We start from the raw sequence: 17458 nt of genomic DNA on the forward strand, positions 1-17458 counted from the left end.
TTTGTGTAAACCTTTTAAAACTCCAATTCAAAAGAAACAGTACTAAGACCTGTGTATTTGAGAAATTCCTCAGTGCTCAAGATTTCATCCAGAAGCATAAATGAGCAAATAGAAAGTATGGATTTGGGGCGGTGGTAGGAAATAATGAAATTGCTTTCTGCTCTAGGAAACTTGAGAAACAAACCTTCCTGTGGATGTGCCTGTGAGTTACAACCCAGCTTGAATCCTTTCTAAATAGCTCCAAATTTCAAGATCACTTTGACAATCACCTAGCTCTTAGCTTCAATTAATGAAGTGTCCATGTTCCTTTGTACTGAATGCTCTATTTCTTTCCTTACAAAACTCTAAACCTCATTGAATGTACAATGGAAATGATTATCTGGGAAATCTGGAGAATAAAAAAATACTATATTCTGACAAATTATATATATACATATGTAAATTTTTATATACATATATAAATTATATATACATATATAAATTATATATAATATATAAATTATATATACATATATAAATTATATATATAAATTATATATATAAATTATATATATATAATTTATATATGTATATATAAATTATATATATATAATTTATATATGTATATATAAATTATATATATATAATTTATATATGTATATATAAATTATATATACATATATAAATTATACATAATATATAAATTATATATATAATATATACATATATAAATTATATATAATATATACATATATAAATTATATATATAATATATACACATATAAATTATATATATAATATATACATATATAAATTATGTATAATATATACATATATACATATATAAATTATATATACAAATTATATACACATATATAAATCATATATACATATATAAATTATATATAAATCATACATACACATATAAATTATATATATAAATCATATATACACATATACACATATAAATTATATATATAAATCATATATACACATATAAATTATATATAAATCATATATACACATATAAATTATATATAAATCATATATACACATATAAATTATATATATAAATCATATATACACATATAAATTATATATATAAATCATATATACACATATACACATATAAATTATATATATAAATCATATATACACATATAAATTATATATAAGTCATATATACACATATAAATTATATATATAAATTATATATACATATATAAATTATATATATGTATAGTGTGTGTATGTGTATGTGTGTGTGTGCACACTCCATACAATATCATTTTCTGCTCAGACCTTTACAAAAATTGCTAAGAAACAGTAAATTGGACAGTTTGGCCTTCAACCTTTTATCCACCCCAGGGAGAAAAGAAGTGGCTCAAAGAGGGTAGCATGAGAAAACAGAGGAGAAAATGAAGGCTTGGATAATCTGCCAACTGAATAACTGAGTAATGACATAATCGGATCATTGAAAAAAATGTTAAAATTTTTACCAGTTATTAATTAGAGAATGATGCATGACCCCGGGAACTTGCTTTTTGTTTTAAAACAGGGAGCCACGATTATGAAATGGTTCAAGCTGGCTTATTCAGGTCTGCTGAGATCTCTACTGGTTTGCTTTTCAGATCCCTCGTGGTTCGAGAACAGAATGGCGTTAAATCACACTGCCCTGCCTCAGGACGAGCGCCTGCCACATTACCTTCGAGATGGGGATCCCTTTGCTTCCAAACTTTCTTGGGAAGCGGATCTAGTGGCTGGCTTTTACCTGACAATAATTGGTAAGCTTCCTTAATTCTTCTGCGCAAAGGCTGCATTTAGAAAATTCATGGGCTGATATGTTAATTTTGTAAAACGATTCTGACACTTGAGTGGATAGTTTAGTGGAGGCGAAGAGTGGGGAAAGGCAGAAGATGGAATGGCATTATGGCATTCAGTAAATGTTTCCTAGAAATGACTCTTTATTATCGTTATTATTAGGAATAAAATTCCATTGATAATCCAAGAACTCTTACAGCAGGATTATTTATCCATTTCATTTTGGTTACTTTGGGAGTAGATTTACTTTCTGAATATCAAAATTAATGATAATGATATTTTATTTAAAGAGTGCTTTTTATTTTTTAATAATGTTTTTGATATAATCATAAGATTTTACGTTGAGAATGGGCCTTAAAAATAATCTAGGTCAGTCTCCTGTTCTCACAACTGAGCAAACTCAATTGTGCTATAGTGCTATAGTAACGGCAGAAACACTGAGTTTACTTCACCTAAAAGTAAAGTTGCATCAAAATAGCTAAGCCATTTTGGTGAGAGTTGAAAAATGTATTGGTGATAAATGGAAGAAAGTCCGGGGTCAAAAGATTTTTGTGCATAATTGACGAAGGGGTGCACCTGCTTCTAGACTGCATGATCTCGTTCATTCAGTAGCCACATGTGGCTTTTCCAAATTGAAAGGTGCTGTAGTGTAAATACTCACCAGATACTGAAGGCTCAGTACAAGAAAAAGTGGTATAAAATATCTCATTAATAATTTTTAAAAATTAAATACATGTTGAACCTACAACATTTTAGGTATGTTAAGCTAAATAAAATATATTATTAAAATTAATTTACTGTAAATTTTTAATTTATAAACTAAATTTTTACTTTGTTTAATGTGGCTACCAGAAAATTTTAGAATCCATATGTGGCTTGCATTTCTGGCTTACATTACATTTATACTGGATAGCACTAATCTAGACAGTTAGGATTTAACCACCATACTTTTCTTAAATTTAAAATTGTTGTTTTAAATTTGGGTGACCAGTGTGAAGGTGGGTTATGTCTTTAGGTTTGTTTGCCTTTAATTTTTTCAGATGTTGGGTCAAACTTGCTCTCTCTCTCTTTTCTCTTTGTTTCTATCTTTCTCTTCCACCCTTCTTCCCTCCCTTCCTCCCTTTCTCTCTTTTTCTCCCTCTCTCATCTATTTATTACTGGCTAAGAATTTCATTTAACCTCCTGAAAGTAGCAAACCTCATTAGAAAATACTTGATATCCCTCTATGGTCAGTACTTGAGGCAAAAGAACTCACGTGATTCAACCAAATTCTGCTGTAAAGTGATTCCCTGGGTCTTTGTCTTTATTGTTGTTAGTATTTTACTAGTTTAAATTCTGCTTCTTATAAATGAGTCCCCATCTCTTTTCAACATAAATATATATTGAGCACCTGCTCTTTGCCACTGTTTTAAGTTGCTGGGAATAGAGCAGAGAATAAAATGGGCAAACATTCTGCTGGAACAGAGACTATCTTATCTCTGTAAAATCCACATTGCATTTTTATTAAACTTAAGTACTTTCAATTACCAGAAAAGGCAGAAAAATAAGCAACTTGATCAGTTGAATTCAGCATAGCTCCATCACTTTCAAGGAATGAATTAAAAAGTAACATAAATAACCTGACAAATCTCTCCAGACGACACAAAATAGAGAGGCCTATCAGTCCATCCCCAATCTTATGCAGGGAGGATTGGAGGAAGAGAGGCAACCAGGGTGAGGAAATCAGGAGAATTTCCCACCTGATACCCATGGAGATGGGAGGGAAATCCACAATCATATTCCAGTGGGTTTGCTGAGATGGAGCCAGAAAAACAGGCTCAAAAAGAGTCCCTGGACGGGGGGAGCTTTAGGAGGATCAGGGCGCTGGGAGGTGGAGCCAATGGTATGTTAGAGAACAGTCACGCAGGGTGAGGAGAGGGGTCGGCTGGAGGGGTTTGGACTCACCCTAGACCCACTTCTTGGACTTGGCCGTGTGTCTGGTTTTCACTCTCCTAGAATAAGCTAGTGTAGATGTTGCAAGATTCCTTTTTTTTTGGACATAGAGTCTCACTCTGTCACCCAGGTTGGAGTGCAGTGGTGCGATCTCGGCTCACTGCAACCTCCATCTCCCAAGTTCAAGCGATTCTCATGCCTCAGCCTCCTGAGTAGCTGGGGTTACAGGTGTGCACCACCATGCTTGGCTAATTTTTGTGTTTTTTAGTAGAGACAGGGTTTCGCCATGTTGGCCAGGCTGGTCTTGAACTCCTGGCCTCAAGTGATCTGCCCACCTCAGCCTCCCAAAGTGTTGGGATTACAGGTGTGAGCCACCGCGCCTGGCCAAGATGTGTGTGTCCAGATTGCTTTTAAGGAGCCAGAGTGGAATAAACATTCTTGGTGGGCTTTGTTAAATACTAGAAGTCTTAAGAGACAATGGAAAGATAACAATATAAATCCGAGTTTGAAATACAGGAGACATAAATTACAAACCCATTTTCTACCTTCCACACTTTTACTATTATTGTAAATACTAAGTTTATTAACAGTTAATGTATATGATATTTTTGTATCCATAAATGATATAGGATTTGATAATCTAAAAGTGTCCCCACTTTGGTCTTTATCTTCTTAATCTGGTTGTCTTTTCACTAATATTAAGAATAAATTTGCTTTTTCCTGACACTCATCTGTAACGTATATATATTGCTTGTTAGAATAATTTACATGCAATGAGTAGAGAGGTGACTATTTTTTGATAACGCTTTGGGCACTGGGTGAAACCTTATGAAGTAGGGTCAGTAAAGAAAATTTAAGGGAGGAAAAGTAAGAAAACAAATATTTTCAAAAGAGATGTAGACAGATGAAAGGTGTTTCAATGAGCCTTGTGTATCAAACGAAAATGGATACTTGTTCTTCCTCTTTTTGGATACAAAGTAGGTGGCATACAGTTTATACTTTTTCAAGCCACGTTTTCACATTTTGCTTTCCTAGCTGGTTTCCTTGAGTGAGACCTAAGTTTCATTTTGGTTGGTTTGCTCTGGAACTCCGTAATCTCTTTTATTTTTCTCTTCTTCTGCTTTATGAAAGCTAAAGAGGTTTTAATGGACCATTAAGCAGCACTGACTCCAGGGAGTCAGAATTCCCTAAGAGCACAATGCAGTTAGTTCTTGGTGGTTTCATACCATCAGCTGAATCACACATTTCTTTCTTTGCCCCCAAAATGAATTGTGGTGGAGAAGTAGAAATTAAAATAGAAAACTCTGGGTTTCTCCTGTTAATACTCTCCTTATTCCTTACTACTAAAGGCAGCTGTACCAGATTCTCATTTATACACAGCTACACTATGAAGCAAGAATTCCTGAAGAAATCTACTCTACATGTTAAGCTATGGAAGTAGGTGTATTCTTTTCTTAAATAAAGTCAGTAGGGATTGGGTCTTTTTGGATTTAAACTGGGTTTGTAAGAACTTTCGAACAGTTTCGTTGTGATGCCAAAGGCAACTAGTGATTAATAAAAGGATATGAAAAAGTGGGAACACACTTATGGCACTGTTGGTAGGTTTGGTGGGTTGAGGGTCACTTTCTCTCCCCTTGGTGGGAGGGACAGTGCCCAGGTTCTCGATTATCACCCACTTACCCTTGATATCTAGTCCAGTAGCAGCTGAAGGCTGTCCTATCTGCCAGACACTCAGTGTCCATGTCTCCCGAAGAGGCAAAAGTCCTGGGGCGTCTCTGGGAGATGTCCATTTTCTTGAAGGGAGTTATGCCAGCCATACCTGGCCTCTGCCTCTCCTGAACACTGGTGCTCCCTTAGGAGTTCACAGTGATACCGAAGGCACCTTCTTTGGTTGGCTTCATCTTCAGAATTTATCAAGAGCTAAGGGTTTAACCCTACTGATCAGAGGGAGGGAGTTCTATAAAGCCAATAATCTATGAAAATGGCTGAGGAAAGTACTCCACCCTGGGGGCCAGGACAAGAACTGACCATTGGGATTCCCACACTTTCCTGAGCCTCGCGGGGAGGTTAGCGATGCCTTTTTCTGGGTAAGTTCAGTCTTGTAATCCCTGACTCCTGCCCCATTGGCCTGTCACTCACAACTCATGCTTTTTATTTCATCTTCTTAATTTAGATGTTTTTATTTAGAGTCCTCTCACTACCCTCTAAATCTATGGTGTCCATTTTTGAAGTTGAGAAGTGTTTCATATCTGAGTGAACTCAAAATCCTAGTTTTAACGATGGGAATTTTTATTTTTCCTTGTAGGGATTCTGTCCACGTTTGGAAATGGATATGTCCTTTATATGTCTTCTAGACGAAAGAAGAAGCTGAGACCCGCTGAAATAATGACTATCAATTTAGCAGTCTGTGATCTGGGGATTTCAGGTAACACAACCATGCTATGTTTTCTTTGTGGGTTTAAACTACTCCCCATTCTAAAGTACTCACTGTCTCAAACATCACACCCTGACATCTCTTCCCTTTACATCTCCTGCCACTCTTCGCTTCGCACATCACCTTTCAGGGTTTTGTGGTAAGTCAATGGGGAGCTGTCCAGGTGACAAGATTATTCATTTAATATTTATTGAGTCTTTTCTGTGTGTCAGGCATGTTAGATGCTGAAGGCACAATTTGAAATAATATGTGATACCTCAGATGTCTCAAAGTGTAGTGGGCTAAATGATTCAGAAATCAGAAATCAGGAGGCAAGTCCCAGGTCAATATTTTAAGCTTCTTTACACCTCTTCAACCCTTATGAAAGTCTGATTAAAATAAACATCAACAAAGGAAGCTTGAAGGGTAAATGACAGTTGAAGACAGTTGAGAGGTGAATGTAGGAAGAGGAAAGAGGTGCCCTGCTGATGACATATGTAATCATGACTTAGTGACATATCACAAGCATAGGAAGCTTCTGGTTCAGTGGTCTTCAAACACAACTCACAAAATACCAACTGGGGAAGTTCTGAATTAAGTGGTTGAGAATGTTACCTGGGCATCAGGATATTTAAAATGAGAATCTACAGGTATGTTAATGTGTGGCCAAAATTGAGAACCACTGGCTTCTTTTTCACTTCTCTAATAACATGGCAAGGAGTTGGAAAAAAATTTCTCCTTCACTATAATTCACTTTTAAAAATATGAACCATTTTAAGTAAATCATTCTTCACTTTCTTCTACACAACTTCAGAGTTGCTTAGAGGGACTCTAATCTGTCTTTGAATCCCAACACCTGCTATTTAGCTTATGGTTTTAGGTCATTAGAGTAGGGTAATATGTTTGAACAGTACACAGCAGCTCCTCTTACCATTAGAAATTTGTTAGTAGTTTCCCATCAAAAGCCTCCTTTAAAAAGTATTTTGTGGCTGGGCACAGTGGCTTGCACCTGTAATCCCAAAGCTTTGGGAGGCTGAGATGGGTATCAAGTTTGAGGCCAGGAGTTCAAGATCAGCCTGTGCAATGTAGTGGGACTTCATCTCTACAAAACAAATTTATCCTTGAAGTCTGGATACTGGGTAAAACTAAACAAAACAAATAAAAAATAGCTGGGCACTTGATCAAGTTCAGGAGTTCAAGCCTGCAGTGAGCTATGGTAGTACCCTTGCACTCCAGCCTGGGTGAAAAAGCGAGACCTTAATTTAAAAAAAAAGAGTTTTCCGATATTTGTTTCTCTCTTCATAAGTGGATTTTTCTGCCGATCTCTAAAAACAAGGCTCAATAATAATCCTCCGTGTTCTGAGTCACTATTTAGCACACAGCAGATGTGTGTTTACTCAGAGTTTGGATGGTCTTGGTTATCTGGGAGGGCTTTATTCAGTATGGACCTGCATAAACATTATGAACGCTTATGGTGAATGCACATGCACATTAAGAAGAGCATGACATGCCTGGTTTTGTGAAAATAAACAGGACGAACCCCAGGGGATTTGTGAGGCTGCAAAATGGCTGCCATTTTTACCGGTTGCCACGCGATGGCGGTGTCGCAACAGGAACGGTAGCTTTCCCGGCCAGCTCGCCCCGCGGGCCCCTAAGGTGCTCTACCTGGTATTGAGCCTAACATGCTTGAATGAAACATGTCATTCCAGCTACATCCTTCATCGGTGAATAACAGCAGGCTCATTGCTGAACTAGACTAGGCTTGAATAAAAATGTCCTTAATTGGCCTGGTGCATTGAAACATGCTTTCAGCCAAGCAAGTCGGCTCTAGAATGGCGCAAACCACCTCATTACTCTGCTTATGTCTTCCGAGTAATTTACCAGAAACCGCTTTCTTTCATATAACAGCTTTCTCTAACCCAGATCATTTTTTTCAACTTTGGAGCATCTATAATACATTTTCCCTTCCAATAAACGTTAAAACTTTGCCTGCTTTATATTTTTCTTGCTCAGCTATATTCCATTATAAGCACCTCCTGGAGGCCAGATGTATGGCATCTATGCAACTAATACTTGTTGACTAAATATCAAGGGCTCCCAGTCGTGTGTATTATATACACGTGTTATATTAGGATAACCTCTTAGGATAAAGTCGTGTTATGTTAGGATAACCTGGGGGGGGGGGGGTGGGTGGTGGTAAAAACATGTATAATGCCTGAACTCACTCCAGATAAATAACAATATTGGGAGGTTTATGGGGAGGGATGGAACCCTGAATGTTGATATTTCAAAGCAAAGCAAAAAAATCCGTCCAGCGATTCTAATGTGCAGCCGGGTTCTGGAAACATTCTACTAAGTGGAAGAGAGAGAGACATTCTAGATGACACCCCAGAGTTTAATCCAAAGCTCTACTGAAGAAGGAAGCCTGAAATCGCTTTTGCTAATCAGGATCCCAGGCACAACAGGTGTAATCTTACTCCATTCTGTCACTTTCACTTGTCTTTTTGCTGCCTTTAGCACCCACCTGGCTGACACCCACCTCAAGCCTTTTAGTTTGCTGTTTCCTCTGCGTCTGATCTTTTCCCTCCAGAAGTTTGTTTGACTTCTTTCCCACCGATTTAGGTATCTACCTAAATGTCACATCTCAGAGAAGTCTTCCCTAATGTCTTTATGTAAAACAACAATTTCCATCTACCTGCTTTCTCTGCTTTATTTTCCTTCATTGTACGAATCACTACCTATCTTTCTGTCATACCACATCTTATATTACAAATTTAGGTATTTTTTTTTTTGTCTGCTTTACCTGTTAGAAAATAAACTTGTCAGTCTTGATCTCCACTTTGTCCTCTAGCACCTTGCTCTGTGTTTCTTACGTACTAGGCATTGAAAAATTTGTTGTTGAATGGAAAAAAACCCCACAAACCTAAATAGTTATTTTACACTACATTTCCTTGTGGACTCACTGGAATTAGGAGGCTGTCATAAGAGGGCACCTAGTCTAGCAAGCTGAAAGGTGACACTAACCATCTAGACAACTAGAGGAGATGTGTGTCTAGATTGCAGAAGGCACTCATTAAATATGTATTGATTCACCCAGCTAACAGGAACTCCTGAATAGTTTTTTTTTTTTTTTTTTTTTTTTTGAGACGGAGTTTCGCTCTGTCGCCCAGGCTGGAGTGCAGTGGCGCAATCTCGGCTCACTGCAAGCTCCGCCTCCCGGGTTCACGCCATTCTCCTGCCTCAGCCTCTCCGAGTAGCTGGGACTGCAGGCGCCCGCCACCACGCCCGGCTAATTTTTTGTATTTTTAGTGGAGACGGGGTTTCACCGTGGTCTCGATTTCCTGACCTCGTGATCCGCCCGCCTCGGCCTCCCAAAGTGCTGGGATTACAAGCGTGAGCCACCGCGCCCGGCTCCTGAATAGTTTTGTATACCACAGAGGAACACACCTGGGAGGGCTGGGAGCTAGCACCTGCAGGCTGTGAATGTCAGTTACTTAGCTTTTGTAAAGCATTAAGGTTAGGGAACCTTCTTTTGTGATGTAGATCAGTTAGAGGTTTGAAGAGCTTCCTCAGTACATTTTTTGGGGGGGGGGGGGTGTGGTGAGAACTGAATAGGGAGGGCTACAGGTTATGATGTAAAAGTAGAAGAATGCTTTCTAGAAAGTTAAAAAAAAAAAAATTCTAATGGAGGGCCAAGGAATAAATAGTTTAAATCCCAGAAATCTGGATCTGGTTGTAAACAGCTTGAACCTCACATTTACTGAAATAGCTATACCGTATTTGAATAAGATATAACTTAACAGAAGAAGAAAAAAAGAAACAACTGAAACAGAAGGAAATGCAGAAATCTGGTTCTAACCTTAACAAAAAGGATTTTAAAATAAAATTCCTAAACAATTTTTTTAAAACAGTGAATTTTTTTTCTTTGAAAAAGAGCATGACTTAGAAGCCGAATATATAAAACAGGTGAATACGTTATCTTTCCTGATTGACAGAAGGTGGAGCGTGGAATCTTGGTTGCTTAATATTTCTTTCCCTAAATGACCTGCCTACGTCCCCTTCAGGGGTCTCTCTCTCTCTCTCTCTCTCTCTGAATACTCAACTTTCTGGGGTTTCTTAAGCACTTTTTATTCATTGATAGTAACAAGGAAATAGTAAAAGACTAAATATGTTCTATTTTTTAAATAAATGAAAGGACAGATTCACATTTCAGAGAAAGTTGTCTACATCATTCTTTAAAATGTGTTTGAAACTCACACTTTCTTTCTCCAGTGCGCTTTATAATCTTTATTCTCCAGAGTGCTATTAAACCTCCTCCTTTTCTATATTCACAGTAGCTAGTTCACTGCTTCTCTAATTAAGGCTTTCTCTGATATATAACCTTTCTCTTTCCCCTCCCAAACCCTTTCATAGACACTTAACTCCTAAAGTACAAGGTTATCTTGGGGTGTTAGAAACCATATTCCTCCTAGAAGGATGCAGCTTCCAAAAGAAAAAAAAACCAAATTCCCGTTTTCATTATAAGGAATCTCATGCCTTATACAGGTTCTAAAAGGCCCTACTTGGAGGGGGATGAGGTGGATGGAAATCACCATTTTGCATATTCTTTTTGTCTTTCTCCTCTTTTTCTTCATTTTCTCTTTCTCCATCTCTTCTTTCCTCTATTTATTGAGACAATTTTCTGGAAGTTTTATTATTAAGAAAAGTTGCATTGGTCCCAGGAACGTAAGTATGTTTCAAAAACAAATCTATTAATAACCAGCATTAACCGATTCAATGAGAAAAAATGTTATGATCACCTCAGTAGATGCCGAAAAAGCATTTAATAAAATTTAACATCTATTTCTGGTAAAAAAAAAAAATCTTAACAGACTAGCGTGAGAAAGAACTTCTCTAGAATAGAAAAGTTGTGCTTGAAGAGGGTATTTTCTCTCAGAGATTTTATACATTTCCCCTTTCTCTAAGCCTTCGAATGAAAGACTGCAACAAAACGTTAAAAGTGACCAGATCGTAGTCACTGGCTACTAGTATCATGCCTGTAATTCCTGAAGCCAGGTCTCTTTGAGACAGTTTTTTCAAAAGTAATAATTACTTAAAAGTTTTCCCTCTATATCCTTTCACTGTCTTTGGCTATTGGGATGACTGAAATTCCTCTCTGGGTAGCTTCAAACTGAGTTTATTCATAGATAGCTGCTGGATTTTTATTAATCTAGGAAATCTGTGTAATCAAGGGTATGTGTGTGTGTTCACATGTGTCCCTGTGCTTTAGAGGAGGAGGTTCAGGTGAGTTGAGGTAGGTGGGGAAATAGTAACCAGAGGAACCTCTGTTGACAAGTCACTTGGTGCTCTAGTTGTAGGCAAGCCGTTCACCATCATCTCTTGCTTTTGTCACCGCTGGGTGTTTGGCTGGATCGGCTGCCGATGGTATGGATGGGCTGGATTTTTCTTTGGCTGTGGAAGCCTTATCACCATGACTGCTGTCAGCCTGGATCGATATTTGAAAATCTGCTATTTATCTTATGGTAAGTTGGCAGGTTTCTCATTCCCTGACAGTTAAAGCTAGGTGGATCGAGTGTTAGAACTGTACATATTTCATGCAGGTAACAAACAAAGATTATGAATAACCTCAGAGATCAAGAATACTTCTATTTGTAGCCTATCATCTTGTTCTAACATGTTTAAGGATTTTAACCCATGTCAAAGTAGATTTCTTTTAATACATATTTTATAGTAATGTCTGGTGTTTGGTTATAATGCTTTAAAAAATATCATTTTCTTGTATAGTGTGTAAGCTGCCATCATGTTTTCCATGCAAACAAAAGAAATAAAGTGCATCGAAAGGGTGTTAAGTCCAAGATGTTTAGCTCATTCCCCACCTAGTAAGTGTAATTATAAGAAAAGCTGTTTAAGATTCTCCCTTAGGACTCACGCTTCCTGTGATTTCAGAGATAAGGAATTCCAAAAAGTTCATCTCCAAGTTAGAGTCACATAGCTGTTTCTGCATGAAAGGACACACATGTAGAAATATCACTCAACATATTTTTTTTTTGTGGTGTTGGTTGGTAGAAAGACGAGTGATTACAAGAATTGGTGAATCAGCAGAAAATAAGTTTCCAGGGCCTAAGTATATGTTTTTTAATGATTAGACCATTCTACAGGTTAAAAATAATTTCTAGTACTTTTGTTTGTTGGAGCGCTCGGAATTTATTAAACCTGAAAGAATTGCATTTGGGCCTTTGAGTTTAATATTGAGAACCAGGCACAACCAAAGAATAGTACTGACTTCCTCTGGATAAAGCTGCTTTGATTGTCAATCTGTCGATTAGAGTGATTGTGATGGACGACAGACTGTGGTGTCAGAGCAGGGCCTGGAGACTGAGGTGGGAAAAATCAAGTTGACCTGACACTGTCAATGTGGTAGAATTTCCCTTTGTATTGTTAGAGTTTACGTCCCCAAACTCCAAAGAATCCCTGCTTGAGTGGGTGGGAGGCGGGGGCTTGTGAGCCATTCTCTTCATCATCCAGCACTACCTTTTTTTTTTTTTTTAAAGTTTACATCTCCTTTTTTAAACATTTAAAACTTCTAATAGAAATAGCTTGAATCAAAATTTCCAGTAAGATATAAAATATACAACTATACATATTCTGTGTGACGTCAACATCTAATTCTTTCTATAGACTTATTTTTGTTCATACCAAAGAGATTTTAAATTTAACTATAGATTTTATAGATTAGAAGGCAAAAAAGTTAAACTTCCTGAGAGTGTTTGAGGAATACTAAACCCTGATACCTCTGTTTTTAAATATTTTCTTGAGTTTAGGCTTTGTCAGTTAAAGAGATGATGCCGCCCACTGCCAGGATCATTGCAGGTCGTAACTCCATATGTGGGAACTGTGTATATTTTCCAGCTTCTTCTAAGGTTGAACCTCAGTAGTGTGGTTTCATCATTTAATCTGATGCACTATTAAACCCTCCACACAGCGTCCCAGAATGTTGGAATTAGAAGGTCGCTTGGGGACGTGTAGACTTTTCTCCCATGTAACATGGTAAACTGTTTTAAGGCATCCCTGAGAGACGACCACTTGGCCTCTTCTTGAATAATTCCAGTGACCAGTGACGGGGAGCTTACTACTGCACAAGGCAGCCCATTCTCTGATTGGTCTGCTCTCATTGTTACAATGTTATTCCTTATATTAAGACAAAACTGCCTCCCAGTAACCTCCACCCATTGGTCCTAGTTCTGACTTCTGGAGCAACACAGAACCAATCTACTAATCTACTCCCTCCTGTACTTGACAGCCTTTCACCATACTGGAATGTAAGTATAAAACACCTCACAAGTAACCCTAACCATAAATGCTTATACGTATGCCTATGCACATTCCCATGAATATTTGTGATTACCTGTGCCAATGTTTTATCAGTTTTAGTGGAGAAACAAGAGCTGACTTATATTGTGGCTACGTGATTGCCACCCCTATCTGGTTGGGCATGAAATTTGCATTTCATGACACAAAATGCCATGTATTTGAAAAAAATGGAGGCAATAGAGTACAGAAACAATCTGTTATATTTCTTGTTAGCGCTAAATGAGATACACTTACACAGGAGTAAAACATTCATGTTAATATAGCACTTTCTAGTTTGCAAAGCAGGACCCCGACATTATTTTATTTAACCCATATGCAATGTAGTCTTGCATGCACAAGGTCAGTCAAAGACTAGACATAGAAGAATTAGGCCTGACCGACTTTCCAAATCTCACATTGCACTAAGCAGAGGCAGGCCCTGAGTCTATATGGAAGTAATCATTTAGCTTTTGTTGAATGTATTTTGATATTTCTTCTCTGCTAACACAAAACCAAGGCAGTAAAGAGTCCCTTTCCTGGCCCTCTTCGTTCGAGGTGATGAGTGAGGTGTGAAGGTAATTTCCTGTGGAGGCTGCTGCACTAAATCAGGCCGACCTGTCTTTGGTGGTTGTGTTGAATTCTGAAAATGATCACTAGTGCTTTACAGCTTTTCTTAGATGACTGCACTATTTCCTCCGCTTGGAATTCTCTTTTGGTTAACAGAAGCTAGTGCTGAAAAACGGAGCTCATTTTTTGTCTTCCTGAAAATATCTTCACAGAATTACTTTGCAGAACATGATGCAACCTACCTAGATTCTCTGCCTCTCCCATTGTGGCTGTGTGAGTGCGATTGTTGTGTGAATGACATTTGAAGATTCCAAACCTGCTCCACAAATTACTAAACACAGTCAAGCACTTTAATCTCAAACCATAGTGTCATGATCACGAGCCACCAAGCCCCTTCCACAAGTTCTTAGGAAGCCAGATAAGGCTAGCGACACAAAAGCTGTTAGGAGGAAGGGCGTTTTAAAGACACAAGCCATGTTTTGTGATTCCTCACCTCCCAGAAGGATTTTCCCTGGATGATCCACTAACACACCCTTTCCGAGATGTTTTCTCAAGGGCCTCCATTGTCTTCAGCATCCTCTCATCTCTTTCCTGTCCCTTTTCCCAGCTGTTGTCACTTCTCCCTCCCAAAGCTCCCAGATGCCTAGAGAAAACCTTCCAATTGTGTTCTCCTGGAGAAAGGCCCAAGCTCTGGAACTTTTTTCCGTTTACTCCACTCTCCCTCAGGCTTCAGTTATCTGCCCAGGTCTCCCAGAAATCAATGGAATAAATCTTTGGAGGTGGAATTTGACATATCGAGGGGAGGTATCTGGGTGTAGGGCAGATTACATCCGGGTAATGCTTTTCTTCTGCCTCCAGGGGTTTGGCTGAAAAGAAAGCACGCCTACATCTGCCTGGCAGCCATCTGGGCCTATGCTTCCTTCTGGACCACCATGCCCTTGGTAGGTCTGGGGGACTACGTACCTGAGCCCTTCGGAACCTCGTGCACCCTGGACTGGTGGCTGGCCCAGGCCTCGGTAGGGGGCCAGGTTTTCATCTTGAACATCCTCTTCTTCTGCCTCTTGCTCCCAACGGCTGTGATCGTGTTCTCCTACGTAAAGATCATTGCCAAGGTTAAGTCCTCTTCCAAAGAAGTAGCTCATTTCGACAGTCGGATCCATAGCAGCCATGTGCTGGAAATGAAACTGACAAAGGTAAGTGCACTAATATTTTACACGTGTTTTCTGACTACTTACAACTTCATAGGGTAAAAAGCATAGGGAACGCTGGAGACTGAGAGAACTTAGAATCTCTATTCTTTACGTAATTCTGAACTTTGTTGATGATTGGCTAAGCCTTTCTTTGTGGTATCTCTCTCTTCTTTCCGTCTCTGTTCCCCCACTTCTCTCTTCTCTCTCTCTCTCACACACAGACATGCATTTTAATATCTACCAAATTTGTATAACCCATCAATTTGGGGCTTATCTTCTCTACTAAATAGGGTACTATTGATTCATATTCATTATTTCAGCAATAAGAAAAACTTTTATGAACCATATAATGCCTCACAGTATTTCCTGTGTTGCGTGGACTTTGGGACATCATTAGGGGACATTCTACCACTTGAATTATTTATAGAGTAAGAGTTTACCATGCGTGCTTTCCCATGGGAAGCTTGTGTTATGAACACAAGCAGTTTCTGCAGGCTTGAGTACCTTGGTAAACGGTAGTTTCAGAGGTGACAGTTCTTTAGATATTGTAGAGTAAGGAAAAGAACAAGACTAGAGTTTAATCCCACCACCAGTACCTGCCAAGTTTGTGACCTAGAGCTAGATATTTAGCTTTCTTGAATCCCTGTTTCCTCACTTGCATAACAGGAATAGTGATATCTGTCTCATTGGGTTACGGTGGGAATTCAAAGAGATAAAGCATATTATTCTGTCATCTGGTGCATAGAAGGTGTTAGAACAACCGTGGTTTCTCCTTTTTCCTTATGCTTGTTAGGAATTACTGGTAAAGTCTAAAGCAGTGGTCTTCACATGTTCATGATTTTTTGCCCATGTACTGAAAAAATATTTTCCAACACATGCCCTCAATATAAATGACATACAGGTAATACCATGAAGCTTTGTATTAAATATTAGCACTCTCTAATTTAACCCCTCAATTTTTGTCTTCTATTTTAAAGATAAAAATAAAGGTAGATTGAAGTTATAATTATTTCTACCTGTATCCCAATCAATCATGTTGATTGGTGTCCTACCCTCAAGTGTTCTCATGTTCACTTTGGAGACCACTAGTCTCAGGGACCCAGAGAAACACAGTTCCCCCCAGATAAGAGATGGCTTTTTAGTAAGTCAGAGCCTTGGTTCTGGTAATATGCCTCTCTCCAAATTGCAGAATTTTTGGAGTTGTACAAAGATCTCTTGGTTGCATATTGTATTAGTCTGCTGTCACACTGCTAATAAAGATGTACCCAAGATGGGATAATTTATAAAGGAAAGAGATTTAATTGACTCACAATTCTACATGGCTGAGGAGGCCTAGCAATCATGGCAGAAGGCAAATGAGGAGCAAAGTCACGTCTTACATCGTGGCAGGCAAAAGAGCATGTGCAGGGGAACTCCCTTTTATAGAACCATCAGATCTTGTGAGACTTACTCACTATCATGAGAACAGCATGGGAAAGTCCTGCCCCCATGATTCAATTACCTCTCACTGGGTCCCTCCCATGACACATGAGCATTATGGGAGCTACAATTCAAGATGAGATCTGGATGGGGGGGCAGCCAAACCATATCACATACTGTGAGCTAGATTCCTGATGGCTCCAGTTGACTGTTATGCTCAAACTCTATGCCAAGTAGAGGAAGCTTTGAGGGATTTTTTCATCACTCTAAATCTATACTGGTAGCTTAATAATAGAACAGTTCTTGGACAAAAATGCAGACTCAGGAAGCATGAACTTCTTCTGTCTTATAATTGGCTATAAAGTAGGAAAATATTTTCATAAAATGAAGCATTATAAGTTAGTTTCTTCATTTCTAGCTCTCCGTTTAGCTCTTATCTGCATCTTTCAAAAAAGAAATTTAAATAAATCAATCCTAGTTAAAGTTGAATTATATTTAATCCAAATCCTATTTTGTACCAGGTACTATTTTAGAAACTGGGCAAACGTACCAATGATGAAAAATTTGCTTTTCAATAGTTTATGGAAGTGTGCCCAAGAAATGATGTGCAGACATTCATCACACTGGTATGTGACATCGAAGTTTACTTTGTTGCCCTGTAGTTTGACGTAGCATACAGTTCCTGCAATGTCTCGGAATGTGCTTTCTTCTTGCCATCCCCCTCACCTCTCTGTTTTCCATCCCCTATTATGTCATTGGCCTTGACACTTTGTTGGCCTTACTCAGT

At 38.3% G+C, this 17458-nt stretch overlaps 1 protein-coding gene across 1 annotated transcript in view; it reads left to right on the forward strand.

Annotated features, from left to right (window-relative positions):
• The first annotated feature begins 1598 nt into the window (after positions 1–1598).
• OPN5 (opsin 5) overlaps positions 1599–17458 on the forward strand; it is a 44322-nt gene continuing 28462 nt past the window's right edge. The window contains exons 1-4 of the mRNA XM_055263770.2: positions 1599–1763; positions 6038–6157; positions 11497–11667; positions 14921–15255. Of these exons, the coding sequence (XP_055119745.2) occupies positions 1634–1763; positions 6038–6157; positions 11497–11667; positions 14921–15255 (756 nt within the window). The 5' untranslated portion in view covers positions 1599–1633. The remainder of the gene's footprint in view (positions 1764–6037; positions 6158–11496; positions 11668–14920; positions 15256–17458) is intronic.

This window comes from Symphalangus syndactylus, chromosome 23 (assembly GCF_028878055.3).
Source record: "Symphalangus syndactylus isolate Jambi chromosome 23, NHGRI_mSymSyn1-v2.1_pri, whole genome shotgun sequence".
Lineage (NCBI taxonomy): Eukaryota > Metazoa > Chordata > Mammalia > Primates > Hylobatidae > Symphalangus > Symphalangus syndactylus.